Consider the following 24,663-nt stretch of genomic DNA (forward strand, 5'->3'; position numbering starts at 1 on the left):
TGGTTTTAGCTCTTATATTGAGTTCTTTGATACATTTTAAATTAATTTCTGTATATGGTGTGAGATGAGGTAGAGGTTCAACTTTATTCTTTTGCATATAAATATACAGTTGTCCTTAATCTGCTTTTTGTTCCTTAAACACTTTGATCATTTGTATAACTTAAGGCTTCCTCATTTGCTGTTTCCTTTGCTTGGAAATTTCTTACCTCTCTTCCTCGTATGGCTGGCTTCTGACTTTTTAGGTTTCATGTGAAATATCACCTCATCAGAGTGTCCTAACTACTCCATCTAATCTAAAGTTGTCCTTATTCCCACCCCACCACTCTATCCTATAACCAAATTTTATTTTTGTTTTAAAATTTATCTCTCTACCTCATTAATGTTCACTTGTTTTATTGGCTGTCTTTCCAACTAATAGGTGAGCTCTGTGAGAGCGAGGATCTTGTCTGTCCTGTTATCACTGTATCTCCAGTCTCTGACACATAATAGGTGGTCAACAAATTATTATAGAATGAATGTAGTGGTCCCATAAGTAGTAGTAATACTAATAACAATTACCTCAAAATTATTTTGCTACTTAATGATTTGTTCTCATAGTATAATGATAATTTTTTAAATTCTTTAAACTTTTTCCCTAGGTAGAAGAATTAAGTCCTGAGAAGGGTGAAAGTGACTGCCCAAGGTGAAACAGGGAATCTTTGATTTGTGGAGCAATCCTCACAGCATTAATTTAGCTTGTGGTATCCCACAAGAGTAAAGGGAGAAAGACACAAGAGACACATGGTTTGAAGCTACTCAAGGCCAAATTCAAGGTGCTTGGACCTGCTTCCAGCCTCCCTGTATTTCCTCAAAGTTTGTCTAAATTCAAGAAAGAAAACCAGGTGATACCAGAGTTGATGGCTCTTTGCCAAGCACAGCAAGTATCAGCCACTGAGTCGCCCCTTAGAACTCATTAAAAATGAAAAAGAATTGTTAAGGAAGCTGGAAATACTGCTTCATTTCTGGGTAAGATTGGTTTCTCACAGCTCATCCCTGGTTACCACCGGACAATAGTTGGTCGATACAGCACTTAAAGCTGAAAGGATATGTAACCACTTTGCCCCAGTCCCCACATCCTTCCTGAGTCACTTCTTCCTGAGCCACCTCTTGTCCTTGAGAAGCTGTGGTATGTGGGAAACAGGGTGGTTGGGGGAGGTCTGACCAATCTTTGTCTCCTTCATAAGTCCTTGTTTCTTTACCTATCCCTTAAGTGTGAGTGTTTCTCAGGGTTGCTCCTGTTCCTGGCCCTCGTATTTGACAAACACCTTTGTTCTATCATCTACCCGTAGGCTAGTATCTTCCCCATATGAACTTTCAGCCCGGAACTTTCCCCTGAGCTCTAGACCCATATAACTATGTTTATTGCATATGTCCACTAGGATGTACAGAGATGCTTTGAACCTAATAGCGATGCTGAACTCAATAATTTACTGATCCTCACCGTCCACTACCAGGGAGAAAGAGTGTGGAGAAGTGGGGATACTGCCGTGTGCCTGTGTTCTTACTTTAATGAAGGATATATCTATGCACAAATTTTCTCAAAGCAGAAATTTAGGATTCATAAAATATTTCTCCCTTTCCTTTACTCCCTTTTGGACCCTTCCTTCTGTCCTCATCCAGCCTCCAGCCTTTCTTCTTTCTCCAGGGCTTTTTTTTTTTTTTTCCTGAATCTGTTACTCAACAGACGTAAGAGCTCTGTGGCTTTGGAAAAGTCATTTAACTTTTCTAAGCTTGAGTTTCCTGCTCTGAAAAGGGGGGTAATGTTTATTTCATAAGTTTATTGTGAGGATCAACTTTACTATTCAAATTTTAGGAATCATTACTCATTAAAATGCGGATTAGGCAATGTTTGCCTGTAATTCCTAGCAAATATTCTTAATGACAGCCTCCTGGGCAGATCTTCTAAATGGAAGGCATGTTAGAATCCACCAATGTGCCTATTATTTCCCCAGAGATCAGAATTACATCCCAAGAAGTGATGAAATGAAGTTGTTTGGCTGTCAATTGCTTTACTCATTGCTGCCAAGAAAACATGGTTTATATCGCAGATCACTAGGCAAATGCCCAAATGTTCTCTGGGGTGGTCTTAAGCTAGCACCCAAATACTTAGCCAGAGAACAAAGCTGAGGTTTATAGAGCAGGGCTTTTCTTATTGTATCATCTTTGCTTCCTGCAGCTGTTGCTTCATGGGATTTGGTGGGCAAGTAGTCTAGTTTGTAGCACTGTCTCCACTGGCCAGCCACTGGCCCTATCAGATTACCCCTGTAGAAAAGGTTGCCGTGTATTTCCTGAGCTCCATGTCTCATTTCCTGAGCATTTTTTGGGGGGGACGGGGGACTATCTTGTAGCCTTCACTTTTCCTTCAGCCTCTAAGCCAGCACTGAAATGGCAGAAGACATGTTCATCCTTTTAGCTCTTTTGATGTCCTTCTGTGGTGTGGCTTCCCAGGTCTTTTGGAGCAGCCTGGCTGCCTATACTATTCAGCAAAGCCAGGAAACTATTGCAGTGCTGTAATAACCAACGAGAGGCCTAGAAACCAAAGTCTTTGTGAGTGAGATCCCAAAATTGTCAAAGCTCCGTGATTTGCTTTAGGAGACAGAGGCAAGAACAATGATTTCTTGGTTCTGGAATGCTGCTTCTCTTGTTTCACTGAATTTTCTAAAACTGACTTTTAGAAAAAATTCTCCAGGAAATGAATTGGGATGGTCTGGAAAATCAGCCATGCCACCAATGGCCACTCCTCCACATGATTTGACTGACTGAAAAGAGAGGGATGTTTATGTTAGAAAGTGTTTGAAAGGCACTGATGGCTTTGTGGTAAGAGAGGTAGGATGAGGAAGAATAACAGAGGAAATACTGTTGAGAAAGTTGGTAGAGGATTTGTTCTTTCAGCTTTCTGGACCATCATTTGGGATACTGCCTGAAGAGTAAAATTCTACTCAAATCTTCACTAACTGGACCATGAGAGAGTTGACTTTCTGTTCCTAAGCTAACCAATCTCATAATTAGCTCAGCATTGAGGTACTTTGAATACAGGGGCCCAAGGTATATAGAATTCTGATATATAGGACTTTTTAAGAGTTTTGTATTAACATCTTGATGGAAATTTTCACTAAATCTGTTTCCATTTATTTAATTATTTATTTTGAGATGGAATCTCACTCTGTCACCCAGGCTGGAGTGCAGTGATGCGATCTCAGCTCACTGCAACCTCCACCTTGTGGGTTCAAATGATTCTCCTGCCTCAGCCTCCAGAGTAGCTGGGATTGCAGGCGCCCACCACCATGCCCAGCTAATTTTTGTACTTTTAGTAGAGATGGGGTTTCAATATGTTGGCCAGACTGGTCTCAAACTCCTGACCTCAAGTGATCCGCCTGCCTCGTCCTCCCGAAGTGCTGGAATTACAAGCATGAGCTACCGCGCCTGGCCACTAAATGTACCAATAAAAACATATTGGTTTTTATTGGTACATAATACATGTACGTATTTTCAGAGTACAAATGATAATTTGATACATTCATATAATGTGTAAAGATTAAATCAGGGTAATTGGAACATCCATTACCTTAAATATTTCTCTTTTCTTTATCTTAGGAACAATTACATTATTCTTTGCTAGCTATTTGGAAGTGTACAATAGATTAATGTTAACTATAGTCACCCTACTCATCTGTCACACACTAGGTCTTATTCTAACTGTATATTTATACCTATTGACCAATCTGTACTCATCCTCCTTCCCCGCTGGTTTCCAGACCTCTGGTAATCATCAATCTACTCTTTATCTTCCTAAATCTGTTTTTTAAAAATTTACTTAAATATAAATATGCTTACAGAAAGATACTCATAGTGGTGTGAATATAATGCAATTTAGTTTAACTTACCCTATTCAATTTGGACCCAAAATTTGGTACATGATTTTAGTTAAAAAAGGATTTGCAATCTGTTTTATTTTCATCTACTATAAATATAATAAAAATCCTCCCTCAAAAGCTGTTAAAGCAGGCAGCAAGATCCATGAGCAAATTTATTTTTGGTTTACTTCTGAATAATACACAAATTGCACTGCAAAAGCTTAAAAGTTGGTGCAGCAAAATATTTTTGAAATGCATTTTAAAATATATTTTGAAACATATTGTGTAGTGGAGAGAAGCCTATGTGTAACATATGAAACAACTATAACAGCAATCCCATTTTTGTTAATATTGTGTGTAGCTTATAAAGCTACACAGACCAAGATAGAAGTAACTTCTTGAATCCGAGTTCCAGTGGTATGCTGGAGCTGGCTTGTAGCAGCTTCTAAGAATCGATTGTGCTTATCTCTTCCCAATTTTACTTTTACTGATGTCAAGTTGGTAGCTTGAAATTGGCCATGATGGGAGTATTTATACTACGGAAATCAGCAAATGCCACAAATTAGGGCTCTTTTGCAGTCCTCCACCTCCCACCTCCTGAAGCCAGTTACTAAATGTTTACCAACACACCACATCACTGCTTAACACTATCAGTTCATCCTTCGAGGTCAAAAAGGAAACTCAACAAGAGAGTTATTGGTTCTCATTTTTATATACTAAAGAAATATAAGTTTCATCTCTAGGTTTTCAATCTATAACTGAAACTATAGTTTAGGTAAGGAGTACCTTCCATATCCAACCTGTATGGGTGAGAGGTCATGGAGTTCACATGATTTTAAATTTGCAAACACGTATATACAAATTTCCCAAAGTTCAAGGGCAATGGGACTCTAGAAATGATTTTTTCTTTTCTTTTTTTTTTTTTTGTACAAAATAAATGCTCTGTCTTTGAAGACTACAACAGAACATACTGATAAGAGAAGAAGAAACTTTGACAAAAGAGGAAAAAATAACTTAAAATATGTTGGAAAACAACATCAACAGAGGTTCAAAGGATAATTAACAGAAAAATACATTTTCATAAAACTACCAAATGTTTGGCTTAGCTGAATTCCAGTGTGTTGCTAACTCACAGGGAATAGATTTTAACTAGTGTGGGTTAACTGGCACCTTAACAAAGCTGACAGTAAGCAGTATTTCTTTTTATTTCATCATTTTCCCTTCCTTTCCAACCTCTTTCTCATCATAATCAATATAATGTCTCTACCATAATCTATCGATGTGTGTTTAACCAGGGGTCAACATCTTTTCTCTGTAAAGAGTCACTTAGTAAATATTTTTAGGCTTTGTGGACCATAAGATCTCTGTCACAACTACTCAACTCTGCAACTGTAGCGTGAAAGCAGCCATAGATGATACATAAGTGAATAAACAGTGGGAGTGTGCCAATAAAACTTTACAAAAACAGACAGCCTACTGGATTTGGCATGCACAGTCTCTGGCTTGCTGACCTCTTGTCTAGACTGCAAAATGCTGTGGGGGTGTTGATCTCATTTGGGAAATGCTATTGTATGCAACAGTGTTTGGCAAATGAGGGATGGGGATGGGGGCATATATCAGAATCACCTGTCACCCATATCTTACCCTTGCAGAATCTCTTATTCCAGACTGATCAAAGGCAGGATTTAGGTATTCCCTAGTTTCCTTTCCAATACCCATTTTAGCACCATCCCGTCCCCTAAATACATTACAAGAAGTGTTCCTTTCTCAAGCCTTTCCACATAATCTTAGGAAAGCATGGCTGAAGAGCATTTTTAATTGAAAACACATCAAGAGCCACAGATGCAAGCAATTTTTTTTTTCTGAGAGAGCGTTCAGCTGTTAAGAACAGGAAAGAAAACTTTGCCCAATAAATTAGATTATTATTTATTATACACTTAAGTGTCTATAGAGAAAAGAGGATAAAAAGAAGAAAGTAAAACGAAAGCAAAATGGTACTCTTCTTAGAGTTTCAAATAATGATAGGTTCCCCAAATGACAGGTGTAGTCACTAAGCAAAGGGCAATATTTACTGCTGTGCATAGAGTGGGGATAATCTATTTTTTATATGTCAACATTTTCAGCCATATCTCACACAGTTACTATGTGTCAGTTAATATTAACCTATTTTTAATGAAGGAGGGCCTAACATTTCTTTTTACATAATCCTATGTCTGAAGCAATAGCTCTTAAGGGAATGACAGTTTGGAGATTAAAACTTAGTTGGGGGGCTTACACTGCCAAAAGTCTGACATTCTACCTAAGGGGTCATCTGTGCTTCCCCCAGAAACATGATGGCCTCAGTAAGCCATGATTACAGATGGAAATGTGATTTATTACTGTGTTGTAGAACAAAACGGTAAAAATTGCTGATGGAAAGTTGCTAGATAGACAAATACATGCATTAATATAAGATTATATCACTGATAAAAGGCAGGATACAGGTGGTATACACAGAAGGCAGGAGAAACTTTGTAAGTTCATTAAAGAATCACGGTACAATTAATATGTTAACTTATGGACATATTTTGAATTATTGCCACAAAATGCCAGAAAATAGGCCTAATCACCTTTGTAGAATTCTGGTGAGGGAACTGGGCCATCAGAGAAGCATAGATACTTTGGATCAGTCCAGTGTGCTCTGTTAAGGGAACCATTCTTCCTTCTAATTCATTTGGATTTGTTCAACAAAGTGCCCCATTCACAGGACATGTAGGAGGGGAAAAGAGACATGTATGAAAATAATAATAATAACAATAATAATAATACAAGGTAGAAGATAATAAGTTTCCTAAAATATGAAGTGTCAGGGACATTCACACGTGGGAAATATGACATCAGTTTGGAGTAGAACATCAGGCAAAGCTCCATTCATCTCCAGACCACTCAGCTCTTTTCCCAAGCAGAGGAGCAGTTATTAGTGCACTGGGATAAATTAAACACTGACTTTTGATTGTATTATTACTATAAAAATATGTTAGTTATTCCTTTCAATGTATGATTTCCACAAATTCTTAAATGTAAGCTCATTACATCTTGGAGCCAAAGATTGCTCTGCGGGAGCATCTTCCCCATCAGGCAATGGAAATCAGTTTGGGGAGAAGAGATTGTTCTGTCTTATTCTATTTAGGCATGTGTTCTCTCAGTCACTTCTAGCCACATGGGTCTGCTGCCTACCATGGTAGAGATTATTTAGGTCATTGGAGGAAAATTAGAGATAATCTCTGTTCCTCAGCAGGCTTTTGGGCAGCAAGTGAGGAAGTAACATAACGCAGTTCAAGAGCGGGCATGCCTGCGCGCATGCGCGCGCGCACACACACGCACACACACACACAGCTGAATTGAATTGTCCGCTGTGAGGCTGGAGGTTTGGGGACTCTGTGCCCGCTAAGCTACTTTCTATTTCAAGTGCCTGTATGTCTGAGGCTGGGTTTGAAGCCTCCAGCGTGTTTGGAGTTAATCCCCATTAGGTTGGACTCCGCCCCTTTCTCCCAAAGGTAAAGCAAGGTTTTCAGGCATCACTGCAAAGGGCAGCTAGTATTCCCATCCTTGTTTAACAAGCTGTGAGGAGAAGTTGTTTCTGAGCTCTGAGCCTGAAGAGAGGGAACAAGTCAGTCAGCCTTCGTGGTCAGAAGGTAAATATGCAACTTGGGCCAAATGCAATTCAAACAGCTGGATAAGAAACTGCTTTGTTCTCCCCTTGCTCAGCCCCCCTTCTCCCTTTCCTTTCTCAGGTTTCCTGTCCTTTCATCTCAAAGCTCAGAGAAGCCGTTTTCTACCCAAGGGCAGCCTGGTGCTTTTTTATTTCTTCATAGTCCGTTGTTTGCACAGAGGCTACGATGAATCAGGGCTGGATTCCTATTTCATATTGACAAGATTTGAGGACCTAAGGGTTAAGCGCTAGTTGGTTTCCCCAGGGGAGTTGGTAACCTGAGGAGAGGAAGTGCCTGTTTCTGGGAGTGGAGAGAGTGATTTTGTTATGACCTGTCTATACAAGTAAAAATGGATCCGGTTTGCTAATGTGGTAGGTTGATCTAGATTTGCCTAAATCTGAGGGGTTATGCGACTGAAATGGGGTAATGAAGTTAAACTGAAATGCAAATATTGAGGCCTCTCAGGCTGGAAATAAAAGAATGCATCCATTCGGTAAATATTTATGAGTTCCTACTATGTGCGCCAAGGCATGACAATTTCCAAAAGAACCTGAGATACTTAAACTACAAATCCATTCTTGCAAAGAACACTCGGCCAAGTGGTTTCATTTTGTCGTGGGGAACTGAAAATAGAACGAAGCCTAGGGGTGAGGAAAAATCACCCAGGGAGTGGTTGTGGGCAGAGAGAGGGGAAAGGAGAGACGTTCTAATTCTTAGATGGCTTCAAATCTTTTCCATTACTTATGAGAGAATAGGGTCTCTTTTCTGGTAGAAAGGGAGAGAATTGATACCTACTGTGGTGTTAGGTATAGTGCAGATGTTGTTTCACTTGAATTTTATGCTTAATCATTTCCATTTTATAAATGAAACCAAAACTCACAGATTTTAAGTGATCTTTTCATGGGCACATAGCCTGTAAGGGGCAGACTTCAGGACTCTGTCTCTGATCTGATTTCAAAATTGTGACTCTTCCACTAAAACAGTATTCCTCAATCATTAGTTCCCATTAGAATCAATTGGGGATTTTTAACAGTATGAATTCCCATAAATTCGAATTCAGTGGATCTAGGAGGGGGTGACATAGTCTGCATTTTGAACAAGCATTGAAAGTGATTCTAAACAAGCATTGAAAGTGATTCTGTTGAGAAACATTCTTGATATACCATGCTGCCTCTCAACTTCTCTGAAGTGATTGGAAAAGCAATCAGCCCATCTTCTTCCCATATAGGCCAGATTCACTCAATGGAAGTGGTCAGCTGTGGTGACATTTTATTTCCAGCTTATACAATGGGGTAGAGAGACTAATGGGCAACAATAACATGGCTGGAGTTTAGAACTTAACAGTGTCTTGCCAGGGATCTTGATAGGGGTAGTTTCTAACTAGCTGAGAGTGTGAGACAGAACTCGTAGCTAACCAGCTTATCACTGAAGATGATGGCACCTGTCTAGCCAGAATAAGAACTGAGATGAAGCTCTGTTATTGGCACCTCACTTTTAAAATCATAGGACAGATGGGGAGCTCAAGGAGCAGCATCTTGGGGAGAGGGAAGAAGAGAGAAGCTGATATGAAATTTGGGGAGGTTATTCTAGTTCCTACCTTTTCAGTCTCAAACTCTGGAGAAAGGAAATAGCCCAGGACCTGATGTAGAGTTTCTTTTTCTGAGCTCACTTTGTCTCTGCATCGTCAAATATATTTATTTAGAGTTGATCATTTCAAAGTTATCAATTGCTCAGTTAGTCCTTTCTCTCCACTTAGTCTCTGGCTTCCTGCCTTTTAATGACTTACCAGCTTGTGAGCATTCCCACCTGTGGATGGAGAGATGCAAATAAACACATAAACTCACCCAACACAGTTTTACTAGTCTTTCTACCCCAAACTAAAAGAGGAGGGAAGGAAGAAGAAGGCCCAGAAAGAGGTTCAGCAAACATGAAATCTGAGGAATTTGAAATAAAAGACATAAGTCAAAAGAGAGATCTTCTTAGAGTCACCAAGGTAGAAATGGAAAATAAAGCCCTTTGAGTGAGTACATCGTGAGATGATTTCAGGCACAGGAGAACTCAGAGCACTTCTCATAATGGAGGTAGCCAGGGGAGAAGAAACCCCTGAGGGAGATAGGTAGCAGAACATGAGGAGAGAAATGTTGGGGGAGTAGCAGTATTTTTTTTTTTAAAGCTTTGTCTGAAACAGACAGATCTAGCATGGTCAGGCTGCTCATATACCCAACTTGATATAAGGAGTCACATCAGTCCAACACGTTTCTGTGGAGCAGGACTCTATTTACCCACTGGAAACATATGCCTGCATATCTCGTTCATTTCCTAGGGAAGTCTCAACTCTGGGTAGGATGTATTTGTAACAGGATTGGCAGGAAGACAATGCACACTGTCTGGGGGCGTGAGGAGAAAGGCCTGTTCACATTCCTTTGCCAACACCAGTGCCAAGAAAGCTTCTCTTCACAGACCAGTCCTAAACCAGCAGTCTTGCAAGCATGTTTCTCTCAGCAGCTGTTAAGTCACTGACTCCCTTTCTTACCACTTCATGTTCTAGTCTTTAATTTGCTTACTGTTTTGCCTGTACCCTCTTACCCTGGGAAAGGCAGTGCTTTCCTTAACTCAGAAGTTGCACAACAAGCTCAACTGGGAACAAAAGGATTTGTGTCTTTTTCTGTGGGTACTGGGGAGGAGGTGATAGAGGAAGGAGTAGCTTTGTTTTTCTCCACCAAGAGAAATATCAAAGCAACGTTTCACTCTCACTGATACTTCATTGTAAGTGCCCATACATGAGCAGGTATACAAGAGAGTGAAAAAAAGAGTGAGAACGAATTATTAAAGGCTTGGCAATTGGACACCACAGGGAGAGGGAGAATGCTCATTATGGCGAAAAAGGCTAAAGATCTCATCTCCTGCTAGCAATCAAGTTGATGAAGGGCTCTCATCTGGAAGATGGTGGCTAGCTGTTCTCCATTCCTTCTGAGGACCCAACAAAAGGATCTGGCCTTAGGTTGCAACAAGCAAAGTTTATAAAGGCATGTGACAAATCACTTATTGACAGTGAGAGTTGTTAAGCTACTCAGAGATATTATAGATTCCCCTTTCCTAGAGTTCTTTTTTTTTTTTTTTTTTTTTTTTTTTTTTGAGATGGAGTCTGGCTCTGTCGCCCAGGCTGGAGTGCAGTGGCGCGATCTCGGCTCACTGCAAGCTCCGCCTCCCGGGTTCACGCCATTCTCCTGCCTCAGCCTCCTGAGTAGCTGGGACTACAGGCACCCACAACCACGCCCGGCTAATTTTTTGTATTTTTAGTAGAGACGGGGTTTCACCGTGGTCTCGATCTCCTGACCTTGTGATCCGCCCGCCTCGGCCTCCCAAAGTGCTGGGATTACAGGCGTGAGCCACCGCGCCCGGCCTCCTAGAGTTCTTTAAAAGTAGTAGAGATAACCATTTGCCATGTGTGGTTTAGGTGGGTTTCCCGCATCATATAGGTTGAGGTGACTTCTACCCACGAGGCTGTGCTAGAATGGCTAGCATTATCTCTAAAGTTGAGCAAACATTAGGCTTTAGTAAGGATAGCAAATTCAGAACAGAACTCATGCTTTTATCCTATTTATTACAACTTTCTGGCAGCATTCACTGCATCTCATACAACCAATCTCGGAAACAGGCTTGTGACCCATCTAGCAGATTAAAAAACCCGAGGAATGAGGGATAATGTGACACCTAGAGAGAGAGGTTCAGCTGCAGTCCTATCAATGCCTGGTAACTCGACCACTCAGCAGGAGCATCAGGGTGAGTTCTTGGTTCCTGAAACCCAGTGTGGCTATTTGGCTGGAAATTCTAGGACAGGGAAACAAAGCTGTTACATACATGAAGTATACAACAGGAATTAAGATAGAATAAAATGTAGCATTGTTTGTGATTTCTAGTTATGTAAATATAAAGTGACTTAGCCGGTTTCTGGGAATGAACTTGGATTGCTTGGGAGGGTTGTCATGAAGGAGATTACTCCATTGCAGGTGGCATAACTAAAAGCATTTTCTAGAATACACTTCACTGTCCACCACATGTGAACATAAAGCAGTGTGTGTGAACAGACTACATGTGCCCTGCGGCTTCTCTATCCAGCCACAAGAGAAGTTGGGCTGAGACTCATATTGTGTTCAGAAACTATTAAGCAATTGGGTCTCTGAGATCTCTACCTTGACTCCATTCAAGTGAAGTCTATGATTTAGAAAGGTTTACATTTAAAGTATATAAACTTCATATCTTCAATGTTTAATTCCACGGTCACTTTTAACTTTATATTGTTTGAGTCCTGAAAAGAGAATATTAAAGAATTATCTGTGGCAGTGATTCTTAAACTGCTGTCCATGGATCGTGCTAGCCCATAACATCTCTAGTCCTAAATAGGGTGACCATTTCATCCAAGGTTGTTTGGGACTTTCCTGGTTTTATCACTGCAAATTCTACATCCCAGGAAACCTCTGAGTCCCAGGGAAACTGACATGGTTGGTCACCTTAGTCATAAATGAAATAAAGGCTATGAATTTTCCGTAAAGTTGAAAGTACTTCATCTAAATTCTGAAGGATAATGAGTTTTTCTAAAGCTAAACATATTTAATTTAAATTGAATTTTGAGAATTTGCCTTCCCATGTCTTGGCTTCAAAAGTGTTACTTTTAAACTGAAATCATGGTAACAGTAGTTGATAGTATTGTAGTTTAATTTAACAGCTTCATTTGTCACAGGTGAGGACAACCATATATTACAACCCCTCCCCTCATTTCTACTGTAGTCTCGGTACTACACAGAGATAGTCCGATCCTCTGCCTTAAGTTCTCTGCCCCTCCTACTGGTTGTTACATTGGGACTTTTGAAAAAATTTTATTTTTCCATAAGTTATTGGGGTACAGGTGATATTTGGTTACATGAGTAAGTTCTTTAGTGGTGATTTGTGACATTTTGGTGTACCCATCACCCAAGCAGTAAACACTGCACCATATTTGTAGTCTTTTATCTCTCACCTTCCGCCCAACTCCCCAAAGTCCATTGTGTCATTCTTATGCCTTTGCATCCTCATAGCTTAGCTCCCACATACCAGTGAGAAATATGATGTTTAGTTTTTCATTCCTGAGTTACATCACTTAGAATAATAGTCTCCAATCTCATCCAGGTCGCTGCAATAATGACTTCTTTTCCTCTAGGTAGATACCCAGTAGTGAGATTGCTGGATCAAATAGTAGTTCTACTTTTAGTTCTTTAGGGAATCTCCACACTGTTTTCCACAGTGTACTAGTGTACACCCACCATCGGTGTAGAAGTGTTCCCTGTTCACCACATCCATGCCAACATTTACTGTTTTTTGATTTTTTGATTATGGCCATTCTTGCAGGATAAGGTGGCATTGCATTGTGGTTTTGATTTGCATTTCCCTGATCATTAGTGGTGATGAGCATTTTTTTTTCATATGTCTGTTGTCCATTTGTATATCCTTTTTTAAGAATTGCTATTCATGTCTCTAGACAACTTTCTGATGGGATTGTTTGTTTTCTTTTTCTTACTGATTTGTTTGAGTTCATTGTAGATTCTGGATATTAGTCCTTTGTCAGATGTATAGATTGTGAAGATTTTCTCTCACTCTGGATTGTCTGCTTACTCTGCTGACCATTCCTTTTGCCATGCAAAAGCTTTTTAGTTTAATTAGGTCCCGGCTGTTTATCTTTGTTTTTATTGCCTTTGCTTTTGGGTTCTTGGTCATGAAATCCTTGCCTAAGCCAATGTCTAGAAGGGTTTTTTCAATGTTATCTTCTAGAATCTTTATAGTTTCAGGTCTTGGGTTTAAGTCCTTAATCCATCTTCAGTTCATTTTTGTATAAGGTGAGAGATGAGGATTCAGTTTCATTCTCCTACATGTGGCTAGCCAAATTATTCCAGCGCCATTTGTTGAAAAGGGTGTCCTTTCCCCACTTTTTGTTTTTGTTTGCTTTCTCAATGACCGTTTGGCTGTATTTGGGTTTTTCTGGGTTCTCTATTCTGTTCCATTGGTCTATGTGCCTATTTTTATACCAGTACCATGCTCTTTTGGTGACTGGCCTTAAAGTATAGTTTGAAATCAGGTAGTATGATGCTTCCAGATTTGTTCTTTTTGCTTCATACTGGGACTTTTGATCTCCAGGTGATGATGTCCATGAGGGACATTTGGAGTTAGTTTTGACTGCAAGTGCTGAGATTGAAAGAAATCATGTTCTTGCCCTGAAGGTGTTTGCACTATGTTTGGAGAATTTGGGTTTCCTTCTGTCTTCCCTGGAATTCTTTCCTGATTCTTCAACTTTTTTTTTTTTTTAATTCTATATGGGAAATCATGGAGGCTTTTAATTGTAATACTTTTGGGGTAATACTGTAGGGGAAGTCTTCAGGTAAAAGAGAAGTGAGAAATTATGGCCTTGCCGTTGAATCACTGTGTACCCTTGGGTAGGTCACTTGTCTTTCTGAAACTCAATTTGCTCATTTGTAAATTTGGGATAATATCTTTCTTACTAACCTAAGAAGACCGTTGGGCAGAGGACATACAATAACGGATTTGGAAGGGATTGTGATGACACAGCTAATAGCTGTTTGTCAGCTTGTTTCCTCTCCTCCTCTGGCCTGGGCTTCTTCATCAGGAAATGAGTCTGTAACGGAGGGCTGCTTGCACTTTTTGTAATCTTACAAACTCTAATATAACAAGCAGAGGCATTACCTCATTGCGGCCAACCATACCTGCTGTCTAACAGCAATTACTCAAAACTAGTTCCACTTCTCCCCCTGTTGCCTTTCAATCCCTCATCACATCTTTCTCTCATTCCTCCCATTCTCAGCCACAAAGCCTAATTCCCAGGGGCCCAGCTCAGGGCACTTTCTTCCCAAGCCCTAACATTCCAGAGTAAGCACCTGCAATTTACGATCTCTGCTCCCTTCCTGCACAAAACACATAGCACAAAATACATATGTATCAAGAGGGGAATTGTGGTTGAGTAAAAAAAGAGCATTATATTAAGAATCAAATAACTGGGCTCTGATCTGGCCAGTGTACCTCACTAGCCCTTCACCCTTGAGTAAATCACTTCCTCTCCATATTCCCATCTGTAAAGTGATGGAGAGGGGGTAGTTTAACATTGCGTGGTAGAAAAGTACTGGCCTAGGCATCTGCAGATCAAGTTTCTGGTTCTGATGTTGCTGCTTGCTTACTCTGTGACTTGAAGAAAATCACTTCCTCCTTTACTGGGCCAAATTCTCCCATATGTAAAACAAGAAGGTTGGATTAAATGATTCATTAAGTTCCCTACCCATCTGGAAATTGAATGATTCTATGAAATGGCTTTCACTAAACAAATGTGAATTGAACTGCCTGCTCTGTGTCAGGCACTGTTTGACGATGGTTGTGAAAGGGCTCATTACTGAGACCCTGAGACACTTAGTACCTCTGCTGCTTGTTCCTGTCAGTGTCTAAAATTAGGAATGTGGCAATGACCCCATACAGCCAGTTCCTGTACTTCCCCTGCTTTGGGTCCCCCAACCTCCTTCCCTGTCCTCTACACCACCACATATAACTTTAAGCAATGGTGGTGAATCATGGAGAAGTTTTTGAAACATATTCCACCATCTGCCTGCTGGAGACATTCACAGTCCTGTCATCAAGCTGCAGTGTGGTCTCTAGCCGGCCCAATAGAGAAACAGGCCAGAAAGCAATGGCAGATTAATGGAGTTGGGAGGAAAGTTGTTGATTTTTGACAGAGGGGTCTGTGAAAACAATTTGTGAGCTGAGCTGAGGAATTAGATCTGGAAAGACTCTCAGCGTCTTGATTACAAGATTACTTGTTCCAAAAAGGACCTTGAAAGGTCCTTACAGCTATATGTTCCTTCTGCAAGGTAGGGAGTGCCTGATCCTGATCTATTTCAGAATTTTGAGAAGCTTTTTGGATTATATCCAGCAAAGGACGAGGAAGCTTTTCTTAATAGCCAGTCCAGAGTTAACCTCTCCTGGTTGGAAAGTTGCCTCCCATTTCAATTGTGGGAAAAGTGACTGATCAGTGCTCTCTCAGTGACAAGCACAGGGTATGAGACTAGACACCCCTTATTTTATTCTATCCATTTTAACCTGGCTGATGCATCCCAGTTGAAAAGCCCACACTAACACACTGCTGGACATCTTACCAAAGTCAAATGGGAACAACCTGGAACTCCATGGCGAGGTCTCTTTCCCTCTTACCCCTTATAGTAGGGGCAGGTCCTGTTAAGTTGTCTTCCTTCTCCTTCACTCACTGAAAACAACTTTGTTCCTGATCCTCTTCAGATATTGCCTCCTTCCAAGCTACCAGGCCAGGAAGTCCATTCAGCTGGAAGCCGGGACAGCAGCCTTGTTTTCATTTAGTCTCCTTTCCTGCCACTTGTTCCACGATGTATGTCAAGAGTTAAAAGCTGTCTGATCCGGCTGTATTTGAGTTGGCAGAGCAGACCCTAATTCAGTTATCTGGTTCCTCCATTGCAGCCTAAAGACCATAGAACTCTAAATCAGGCAGAAGGAAGGGAAGGTGGGAAAAGTACTGAAAAGCAAAATCCCACAGGGATCCAAATGGTCCTCGAGAGAATAATCTTATCTAGAAGCAATGAACAAGTGGCACATAATTGAGCCCCAGGACTGGCCAACCAGATGAAAAACAGGCCAGTGGAGCCTACATGGTAACTTACTGCATTTGGTGCTGTGATCCAACTCATCTCCCCATCCCTGCAGAGAAACCTGTGACCATGAGGAGCAGCCTGACCATGGTGGGAACCCTCTGGGCCTTCCTGTCCCTTGTTACTGCCGTGACCAGTTCTACCAGTTACTTCCTACCTTACTGGCTCTTTGGATCCCAGCTGGGGAAGCCAGTGTCATTCAGTACATTCCGGAGGTGCAACTACCCTGTGCGGGGAGAGGGACACAGTCTGATCATGGTGGAAGAATGTGGGCGCTATGCCAGCTTCAATGCCATCCCAAGCCTGGCCTGGCAGATGTGCACGGTGGTGACAGGTGCCGGCTGTGCTCTGCTACTCCTGGTGGCACTAGCTGCTGTCCTGGGTTGCTGCATGGAGGAGCTCATCTCCAGAATGATGGGACGTTGCATGGGAGCAGCGCAATTTGTTGGAGGTAAGACTGTGCTTTTAGAACTGAGTGGGTTGGGTAGCTTTGGGGCAGGGAGGAGTGGGGAGTGTAGCCTTATGGGGAAACCCATTCTCATCCCCTTCACTTTGTCCGACTCTAAGGCTATGAATGAAGTCTCGTTTAAAATTTTAGTCTAGGACTTCCCAAAGTGCGATCAATATCAGAGTTTTATTCACAGTAAATTTGGCTAGTAGGCAGAGTTGATATCTGTTGTTTACCCTCTATTTTTGTTACCTTCATCTGCCTGCAGGTAGCCCATTTAAAAACATTATCTATTAATATATCTGCCTTACAGAGGCAGCAACATACACTCTAGTATTACTGCTCCAATATAAACTTAATCTCTAGTAGTCCTGCTCTCTAGTAGTTATCTCAGAGAACAGTGATCTGATAAACACATACACACAGGTACAAATTACTAACAGTTCTCATCAAAGAAATACACCTCAGTGAAATGCTAGGTATGAGACAAACTGTAGATGACTACTTATTTGGAACACATCTAAGGCTAGCCCTGTCTGGCAACTATTAGCAGTCTACCCAGATTTCTTGTGACCTTGACCCACCTTACTTGTTATTCCCCTCATTCAGGCTCCCCCTAACTTTAGTGAAGGGAACCTGAGATACTGGCAGTGTGTGGACTGGCTAGAAAAAAACAAAATACAAAAATGGGAGACTTCAGAAAGACGATGAGAGCTGTATAATTTGAACGTCTGAGAAGAAAAACCAAATTTAGAAAGACAGGAAAATATATATGTGAATATTTGACTATTTTGCAAAACCTAGATTAGGCACTGGAAAAAAGTGCTGGTAGAATCTACCGCTGAAGTTTGTTGTTACAGAGTTTTAGAATTATTATCCAATTCATTATCATTATTATCTCCATTAGCATGACAGTGTGGGTCACTAGGGCCAGGAAACTTGGATTTCACTTCTGTTTTTTTCACCAAGTTGCTGTGTGACCATAGTGGGAAAATGACATGACCTTTCCTATGCTTCACTTCCTTTGAACTTGTCCCCTGGTGATATAGTCCAGATCTGATCTTTCTTTCTTCTGCCCAATGACTGCATTCAGGTGGCCTTGGAGTGAGATGGCAGTGATGAGCTAAGACAGTGGTTCTCAATGGGGACTACTTTTGCATGCCCCTCCCCCTGGAAGACATTTGGTAATGTCTGGAGGCATTTTAAACTGTCACAACTTGGGGAGGGTTCTACTGACATCCAGTGGGTAAAGGTGAGGGATGCTGATGAACTACAATGCACAAGACGAAGACAACACTCCCCCACAACCACAAAGAGGTATCCAGCCAAAATGTCAATAGTTCCAAGTTTGGGAAACCCTGGGCTAGGCTACCATGGTTTCCTGGCCTGATTATGAAAAGCATCAGACTCTTTTTGTAATACCAATTAAGGTGATGCTTTCTGGTTTCCTCTTTTCTCAGACTTTAAAAGTTTTAAATCTGAATTACCATTCTAGCCTCCTTCATTTCTGATTTTTCCCACTGTTTAGCCACTAATGGGTTTTTAGCCACATTGGAATGTATAATTAGGTTAGTTTCTTCCCTTTGAAAACTGTAATACTACACCAGTTGCTAAGGCTGATCTAAGCCAATTATTTTAGCTGGCTTTCGAAGCTCCATGGGTATTACAAATAGGTCTTAGGCTTACCTTTCACTTTTATTTTTAAACATGCTATAATTAACTCAGCACTGCTATGAACACATTATTTCAGGAAGTGACACTTGGCTGATAGGGCAGAGGGGTCATCCTTGCAATTCGTATTCATAGCCCTGGAGCCCAGTTCCGTGACTGGCACAAAGCGGATGTTCAGTAACTGTAGAAAGAATGAATGCATGGCTAAGGCAATATCTAGCATATGTTGAGATAAACTGAATGTGTGAGAGCTGGATTAGTTCACATCTTTTCCACTTTTTCCAGGCTTCCATGCAGGGATGTTAGCACCCTGAGTTCTCATCTCTTCTGACAAAAGAGTGACAGTTTAGTTTCACTTGTATTTCTAAGAGTTTCCAGCAGAGTGAGGGAGGGGCTGACTGTCAAGAATCAGAAAGCCTAGCAACAGCCTCCATCCGATTCCACACATTAAAGCAGCTCCCATACCCCCAGCTTGCTTCCTCTTTTGGGCTCAACTGAGACTTTCACAAAGCATTCGTAATTCTCCATATGATGTATTTCACTTGATTTCACCTACTAGGTATAGAAACTCAAATGAAATTGTTGATGGGGGATGTGGGAAGGTAGTGGAGATCTGGATATTCACAGCTTGGGCGGGACAGAACTTTGAGTGGCAGGTATCATATAGAGGAAATAAAAACATGAGCATCATTTTAGTTTCACATGATTCTGCCATTCTATATCCACAAGAGCCTTGCTCATAGGAACATAGTCACAGTGTTCACATGTAGATGAGGGTCTTTAAAGCACTTGGACTCAGGAAGGGGAACATCACACACAGGGACCTATCATGGGGAGGGGGGAGGGGGGAGGGATTGCATTGGGAGTTATACCTGATGTAAATGATGAGTTGATGGGTGCAGCACACCAACATGGCACAAGTATACATATGTAACAAACCTGCACGTTATGCACATGTACCCTACAACTTAAAGTATAATAATAATAAATAAAAAAAAAAAGAAGAAAATGCCATTTGGCAGTAGTCCTACAAATCTTCAAGACCCTGGGTGTGCTACCAGGTTTATCCCTGGGCAGGGAATTGATATTGAGACAGATCACTAGACATCCACAGCTTCCCCATCTGTAACACCAGTCAATTAAGAACCATTCCTGCCTCCTTTCTAGAGACTGGTGGCTGTCCAGGTTATATCAGATGTGAAAGAATGGTGAGGGTTGCTTGGATGAACTTACTAGAAGCCCCTTGGCATATGACTGTGACCTAAAGATCTTTGGACATCTTCGGCCTGACCCTCTGAGACAGGCTTTGCCAGTGGAAGGAAACCATGGCTGGGCAGCATTTTGGGCCCAATGGATAAAAGACAGTAGGGAAAGAGTTTGGGAGATTAAGTTCAAACTTGTGTAGCTGTGGAGAATTGATTTTGTTGCTTCAGGCCTGGCCGCTTCTCAGCAGCTAGTGCATTAACTGAAATACATTGGAGGAGGAGTCAATTTCTGTCAGGTCTGGTTTCTCTCTCCCAGACCCCAAACCACTGAAGAGATGGAGTATCCATTAAGAACTACCCCCTCCCCCACCTGACTCTTCTTCCCCCATTTGGCGGCTGCCCACAGAGATGAGTTGTGGGAAGTGGGAGAGACAGGAAGAAATAAAGAGCTGCTGGCCTGACTCATACTCAGCAAGGTGACCTGATGGGGCCCATGGGGCCCATTTGCTCCACCTGTAGCTGATCCATCTGGACAAGCCTCGGGTCCAGAGAGCCTTCCACTGGGACCTCCATGCCCTGTTCCAATCAATAAAGGAAACACCTGGCCAGGAGATTATTTCAACACTGGGGATGCTGAGATTTCCAAACAGCTGGCTCCCAGTCCCTGAGAACATGGCCATTATTCACATTCCCCTGTGTATACATATGCAAGATGCTTATGAGATCCTCTATCTTCAGTGAGAGCTAAACAAAGAACAAATAGGTGAGTAGTAAATATAAGGAACTTCTTGGCAGGAAAACAATGTAAGATCTTGGATCAGGTTACTCATGGGAGGCCAGAAATCTTTCTTGACCAAGGAGTGTATCAGAATCACCTGGGGTGCTTAAAAAATGTGAGCTTTCCAACTCTCTGGTCTTGTTTCCCATTTTGACATACACAACAACAGGTGTAAGGCTGCACATTTAGTGAAATCTCCCCAGTGACTTTGATGTGTATGTGTGTTCCCTTTCCCCAGCCCAAGGGAAGATCACTACCCTGGACATTATATTTTATTGTTAAGAGAACAGCATTCAACACACCAGTGCTTTTCCCCGTATAAGATCCTAACATTATATGCTTCAAACTGAATAAAAGTTGCCGTTGGAGGCATATCACTGAGAACTTGATTTCAGGAAGAGTGCCATGCTTCTAAAAATCATTATCATCTCTGGAAACCATTTTTTTTTCCGGAAAATCTTTCAAAGTTTCACCAGATATCATTTTATTTATCCTTACCATGCTGAGAAAGGATTATGAAAGTGATTTTCTGTTTGGGAAGTGGTATTCAGGGAAGTTAACCCACTAGCAAAGACTTGTGTAGCAAATTGGAGCAGAGCTGAGAATATGGTCCAGGACTCCTGACTCTCAATCCTGTGCTTCATACACTGATGCTCTTAATTTTTTTTCTTTTCTCTGTTGGAAAAGAAATGCTATCACAGTGTTTTCCAGAGTGGTCCATGAACCACTTGGATTAAGAATTACCTGGGGTGCTTGTTATTACAGATTCCTTAGTCCTACAGACTGCACCAGGGCCTGCTAAAGTGCATAATATACAACCTCTCATGCTCATATGTTTTTGAAAATATGTTATAAAATATTTCAGATGTACTCACTACTCTGTGTAAGAAATGGAATATTAGCAATATAGCTGAAGCCTCCTTTATACCCTGATCACATTCCCTTGTCCCCACTGAAAAGGTAACAACTGTCTGGGAGTTGTTACTTACCATTCACTATCATGATTCCAGGACACACTAAAATTTGAGAAACTCTGCTCAGCCTTGTTTAGGGTGTTGCTTCTTTCTGGAATTCCCTTTTCCTCTATCCCTCCCTGTAAATATCTACCTATCTCTCAAAGGCCAGGTCCAATGCAGCCCTTCTGTGAAGCCTTCCCTGATCTACTTTTGACATCTTTAGCAGGTATGAACTATCCTGTAACTCCAAGAGGAATATGGGGTAGAATGAATGGGGGAGGTAAGTGAAGGAACTCCCTAGGAAGGGAAAGCTGAGATATAGTTGAAAGTCAGGTTTGTAAATTTTCCTCTGGTTTGTGTTTGAGTCAAAATTGTTATAATAACAAATTAGCCCATACTAGGCTTCTGCTCAGGGCAGTAATTCCAAGCTACCCAATAATTATGTTTGGAAAGCAGGATTGGCAGCTATGCAAAGATAAAAGAATTGAGAACGAGAGCAGGAAGTTTAACAAATGGCCACCCAACAGTTACACTTGTGAATAGTGGAGGGGTGTGCAATGGGGGTTGGTAATACCCAACGAGGAGGTTATCCCTGCCAGAAGACAAAGATTAGGCATCTACCTATTTGAGAATATGTAGTTGGGAGAGGATTATATAGCAGCTGGGATATAGGTAACTAGTAATGCTGGGAAGAGGGGAAAGTTGAGAGCAGCTGTGGTATGGCTGGAGGGAGGGTTCCAAGTTCTGTATTAGATTTTGCACTTGAGGGTATATATTGGTGTCCCAGTTTCCACAAGGGCTGAAGCTGAATAAAGTAACTCCAGCCCTCTTCTTGGTTAGCTCAGTAAATTCAAACCATGGCAACTATGTCAGGGAGAACATTTGGTATTTTTTTGATAGGGTATCCTTAGGGAGGGGAGCAGTCGAGGAAGGGAAACAAAATGGCAGCCTGTTGGACACCTGCCCACGTGTAGTAGGGGAGTAAAGACAGTAACACACTCTAAAGGCTTTCTTTTCCTTCCTAGAGGCACGCGAGATTAGAAAAGTTCCCAGCTAAGCATATGCAGTTGAAACAGACTTCTTCAAGGGGCATATGTGGTTGAAGCGGAAGTCAAACTGGGAGTTAGCAATGACACAGAAGAGAAGTGAGAGCCAGGGCTGCAGCTCATATGTGGCAGAGCTGGGATTTAAACAAGTTTTCTCTGCCACCAGAGCTTCTGCTTTTAACATTTTTAGTGGTGTTTTTCTTAAGTGTTGGTACCAGGACAAGATACCTCCACATTACAGGGTGCTTTTAAAATGCATATTCCTGGGCTGCAGTTACTGAATTGAATACGTGGGGCTGAAGTTCAAAAATCCACATTTTTAATGAACCTCCATTCTTTCAGAAGGTGGCAGGTACTGACACTTGTGAATGACTTCCCTGTTGCTACCTGAAGCACATCTTCACAACTCCAAATTAATGAGAACTGCTGGAGACAAATATAATTGAGAATGAATTACTCAGTGAATCCATTTCTATTTTTAATGTGTTCCCAGGGGCATCTTTCTCCAGCTATGATAAAATGTAATGGAATCAGCTGTCAGTTACAAGTCAAATATCTTCATGAAGTATGTTTACAACCTAATGTGCTCACCTGTCTAAAAGGCAGGATGGAGGGCTGAGGAAGATGGCAGGGGTGGGAGGGCGGGTTGGGCAGAGCATGGAGCTACATGCACTAGAGCTGAACAAATGCTTTGCAGAGATTCCTGTTCTTTCAGCAGGTACCTCTGCAAAATTGCAAGATAACTCCAACCAGGCGGCTTTTGAATCAAGCCCTGTTCAGGTTTGGACTTTTTAGCTATTTGTTATGAGGTTAAAGGGTTGAAGAGGTGAGGAAGAAATTACCATGGAGAACACAGGTAGAAACTGGGAGAGGAGCCACAGGAAGAGTCAGCTGCATAAGAATAATAAATTTTTCTTGAGCACTTTCTATGTATGAGGCACTTTATGTATATTAATCTCATTAATTCTTGGAACAGCTCCATAAAATACAGTCAGCCCTCCATATTTGCAGGCTCTGCATCCACAGATTCAACCAACCATGACTCAAAAATATTTTTAAAAATCCAATAAGAATATAACTATTTACATACCATTTACATTGCACTAGGTATTATAAGTAATCTAGAGATGATTTAAAATATACAAGAAGATGTGCTAGGTTATATGCACACTACATCATTTTATATAAGGGATTTGAGCATTCGCAGGTTTTGGTATCTGCAGGGGTCCTGGAACCAATCCCCTGTGAATACCAAGGGACAAGTGTATTATTATTACTCCCATTTTACAGATGAGGTGAATGAAGCACAGAGAAATTAAGTAACTTGCCTAAACTCACACAGCTTCCAAGTGGCAGGGCTGGAATTTGAATTCAGGTCTAGTTCTGCATTCTGACTACAGAACCCATTGTTTTAAGCCACCATGTTGTGCTGTCACTCTCCATCTAATGCCTAGAAAATTCCTAGTGCCTGCTAGAAATATTGTTGCCAAGAGGTAATCATCCCTGGACACATGTCTCTAGAAGGACAGAGCCTTTAAGGGTTGATGATCTCTTTGATCAGTGAAAAAAGGCATTGCTAGTTACTGCTATGTGACCTTGGGTAAATCATTTTCCCTTTCTGTGTGTCAACATTCACATCTGTAACAAGGAGAGATTAGGGTAGGTTATGTCCAAAAGCCTTTTCCTTTCTAAGTTTTGTGTGTTTTTTTTGTTTTGTTTTTTTGTTTGTTTGTTTGTTTGTTTTACGGTGTCAGGTGTCTGGGATGATTTCCCAGCCGTGACATTGGAGTCCCTTCAGAAGGGACTTTCCACTTGGACAATGTGGGCAAAGGAAACTGTCTGTTATATAGCCTGTGCATACTCTGAAACAGATGCATTTATCAAGTACTTATTATCTACCATGTGCCAAGGACACAGAATTGAAGGTAAGTATGTCTCCCTCCTTCAAGGAATACACACTCTAGTGAGGGAGGCAGATGATAAACTTTTGTAAAGAATATATATTACAGACTATTTTAGTCACAGGAGTAAGCGCTGGGTGCTATGGGAACAGAAAGAAGGAGCATGTAATTTAGCCTGGGGGTTGGGGATGGTGAGGGAAGACTTCCTGGAGAAGGAAATCCTTGACCTGAGCTCCTCAGTATGGTAAGATCTGAGGGGCAGGGGTCTGAGGAAGATGGAAGGTTCCCTCTACTGTGCCAAGAAAGGCACTTGGCCAGCTCTAGTTTCCGCTTGAGAAGGCAGAGTTCGTGCCAGTCCCAGGGAT

The 24,663-nt window shown here is 41.3% G+C and overlaps 1 protein-coding gene across 6 annotated transcripts in view; it reads left to right on the forward strand.

Moving 5' to 3' along the window:
• The window catches only part of LOC105490486 (LHFPL tetraspan subfamily member 1), a 257,433-nt gene that overhangs the window by 66,955 nt on the left and 165,815 nt on the right, over nt 1-24,663 (forward strand). For 2 of the 6 annotated variants that reach the window (XM_071089047.1, XM_071089046.1), the window contains exons 1-2: nt 7,259-7,567; nt 16,106-16,744. In XM_071089047.1, the coding sequence (XP_070945148.1) occupies nt 16,294-16,744 (451 nt within the window). In that variant the 5' untranslated portion in view covers nt 7,259-7,567; nt 16,106-16,293. Of the gene's footprint in view, nt 1-7,258; nt 7,568-16,105; nt 16,745-24,663 lie in introns of those variants that run through there. The other 4 variants (XM_011756199.3, XM_011756204.3, XM_011756197.2 and 1 more) reach the window with 3 other exon arrangements.

The sequence above is a fragment of the Macaca nemestrina genome, chromosome X, assembly GCF_043159975.1.
Source record: "Macaca nemestrina isolate mMacNem1 chromosome X, mMacNem.hap1, whole genome shotgun sequence".
Taxonomy (NCBI): Eukaryota; Metazoa; Chordata; class Mammalia; order Primates; family Cercopithecidae; genus Macaca; species Macaca nemestrina.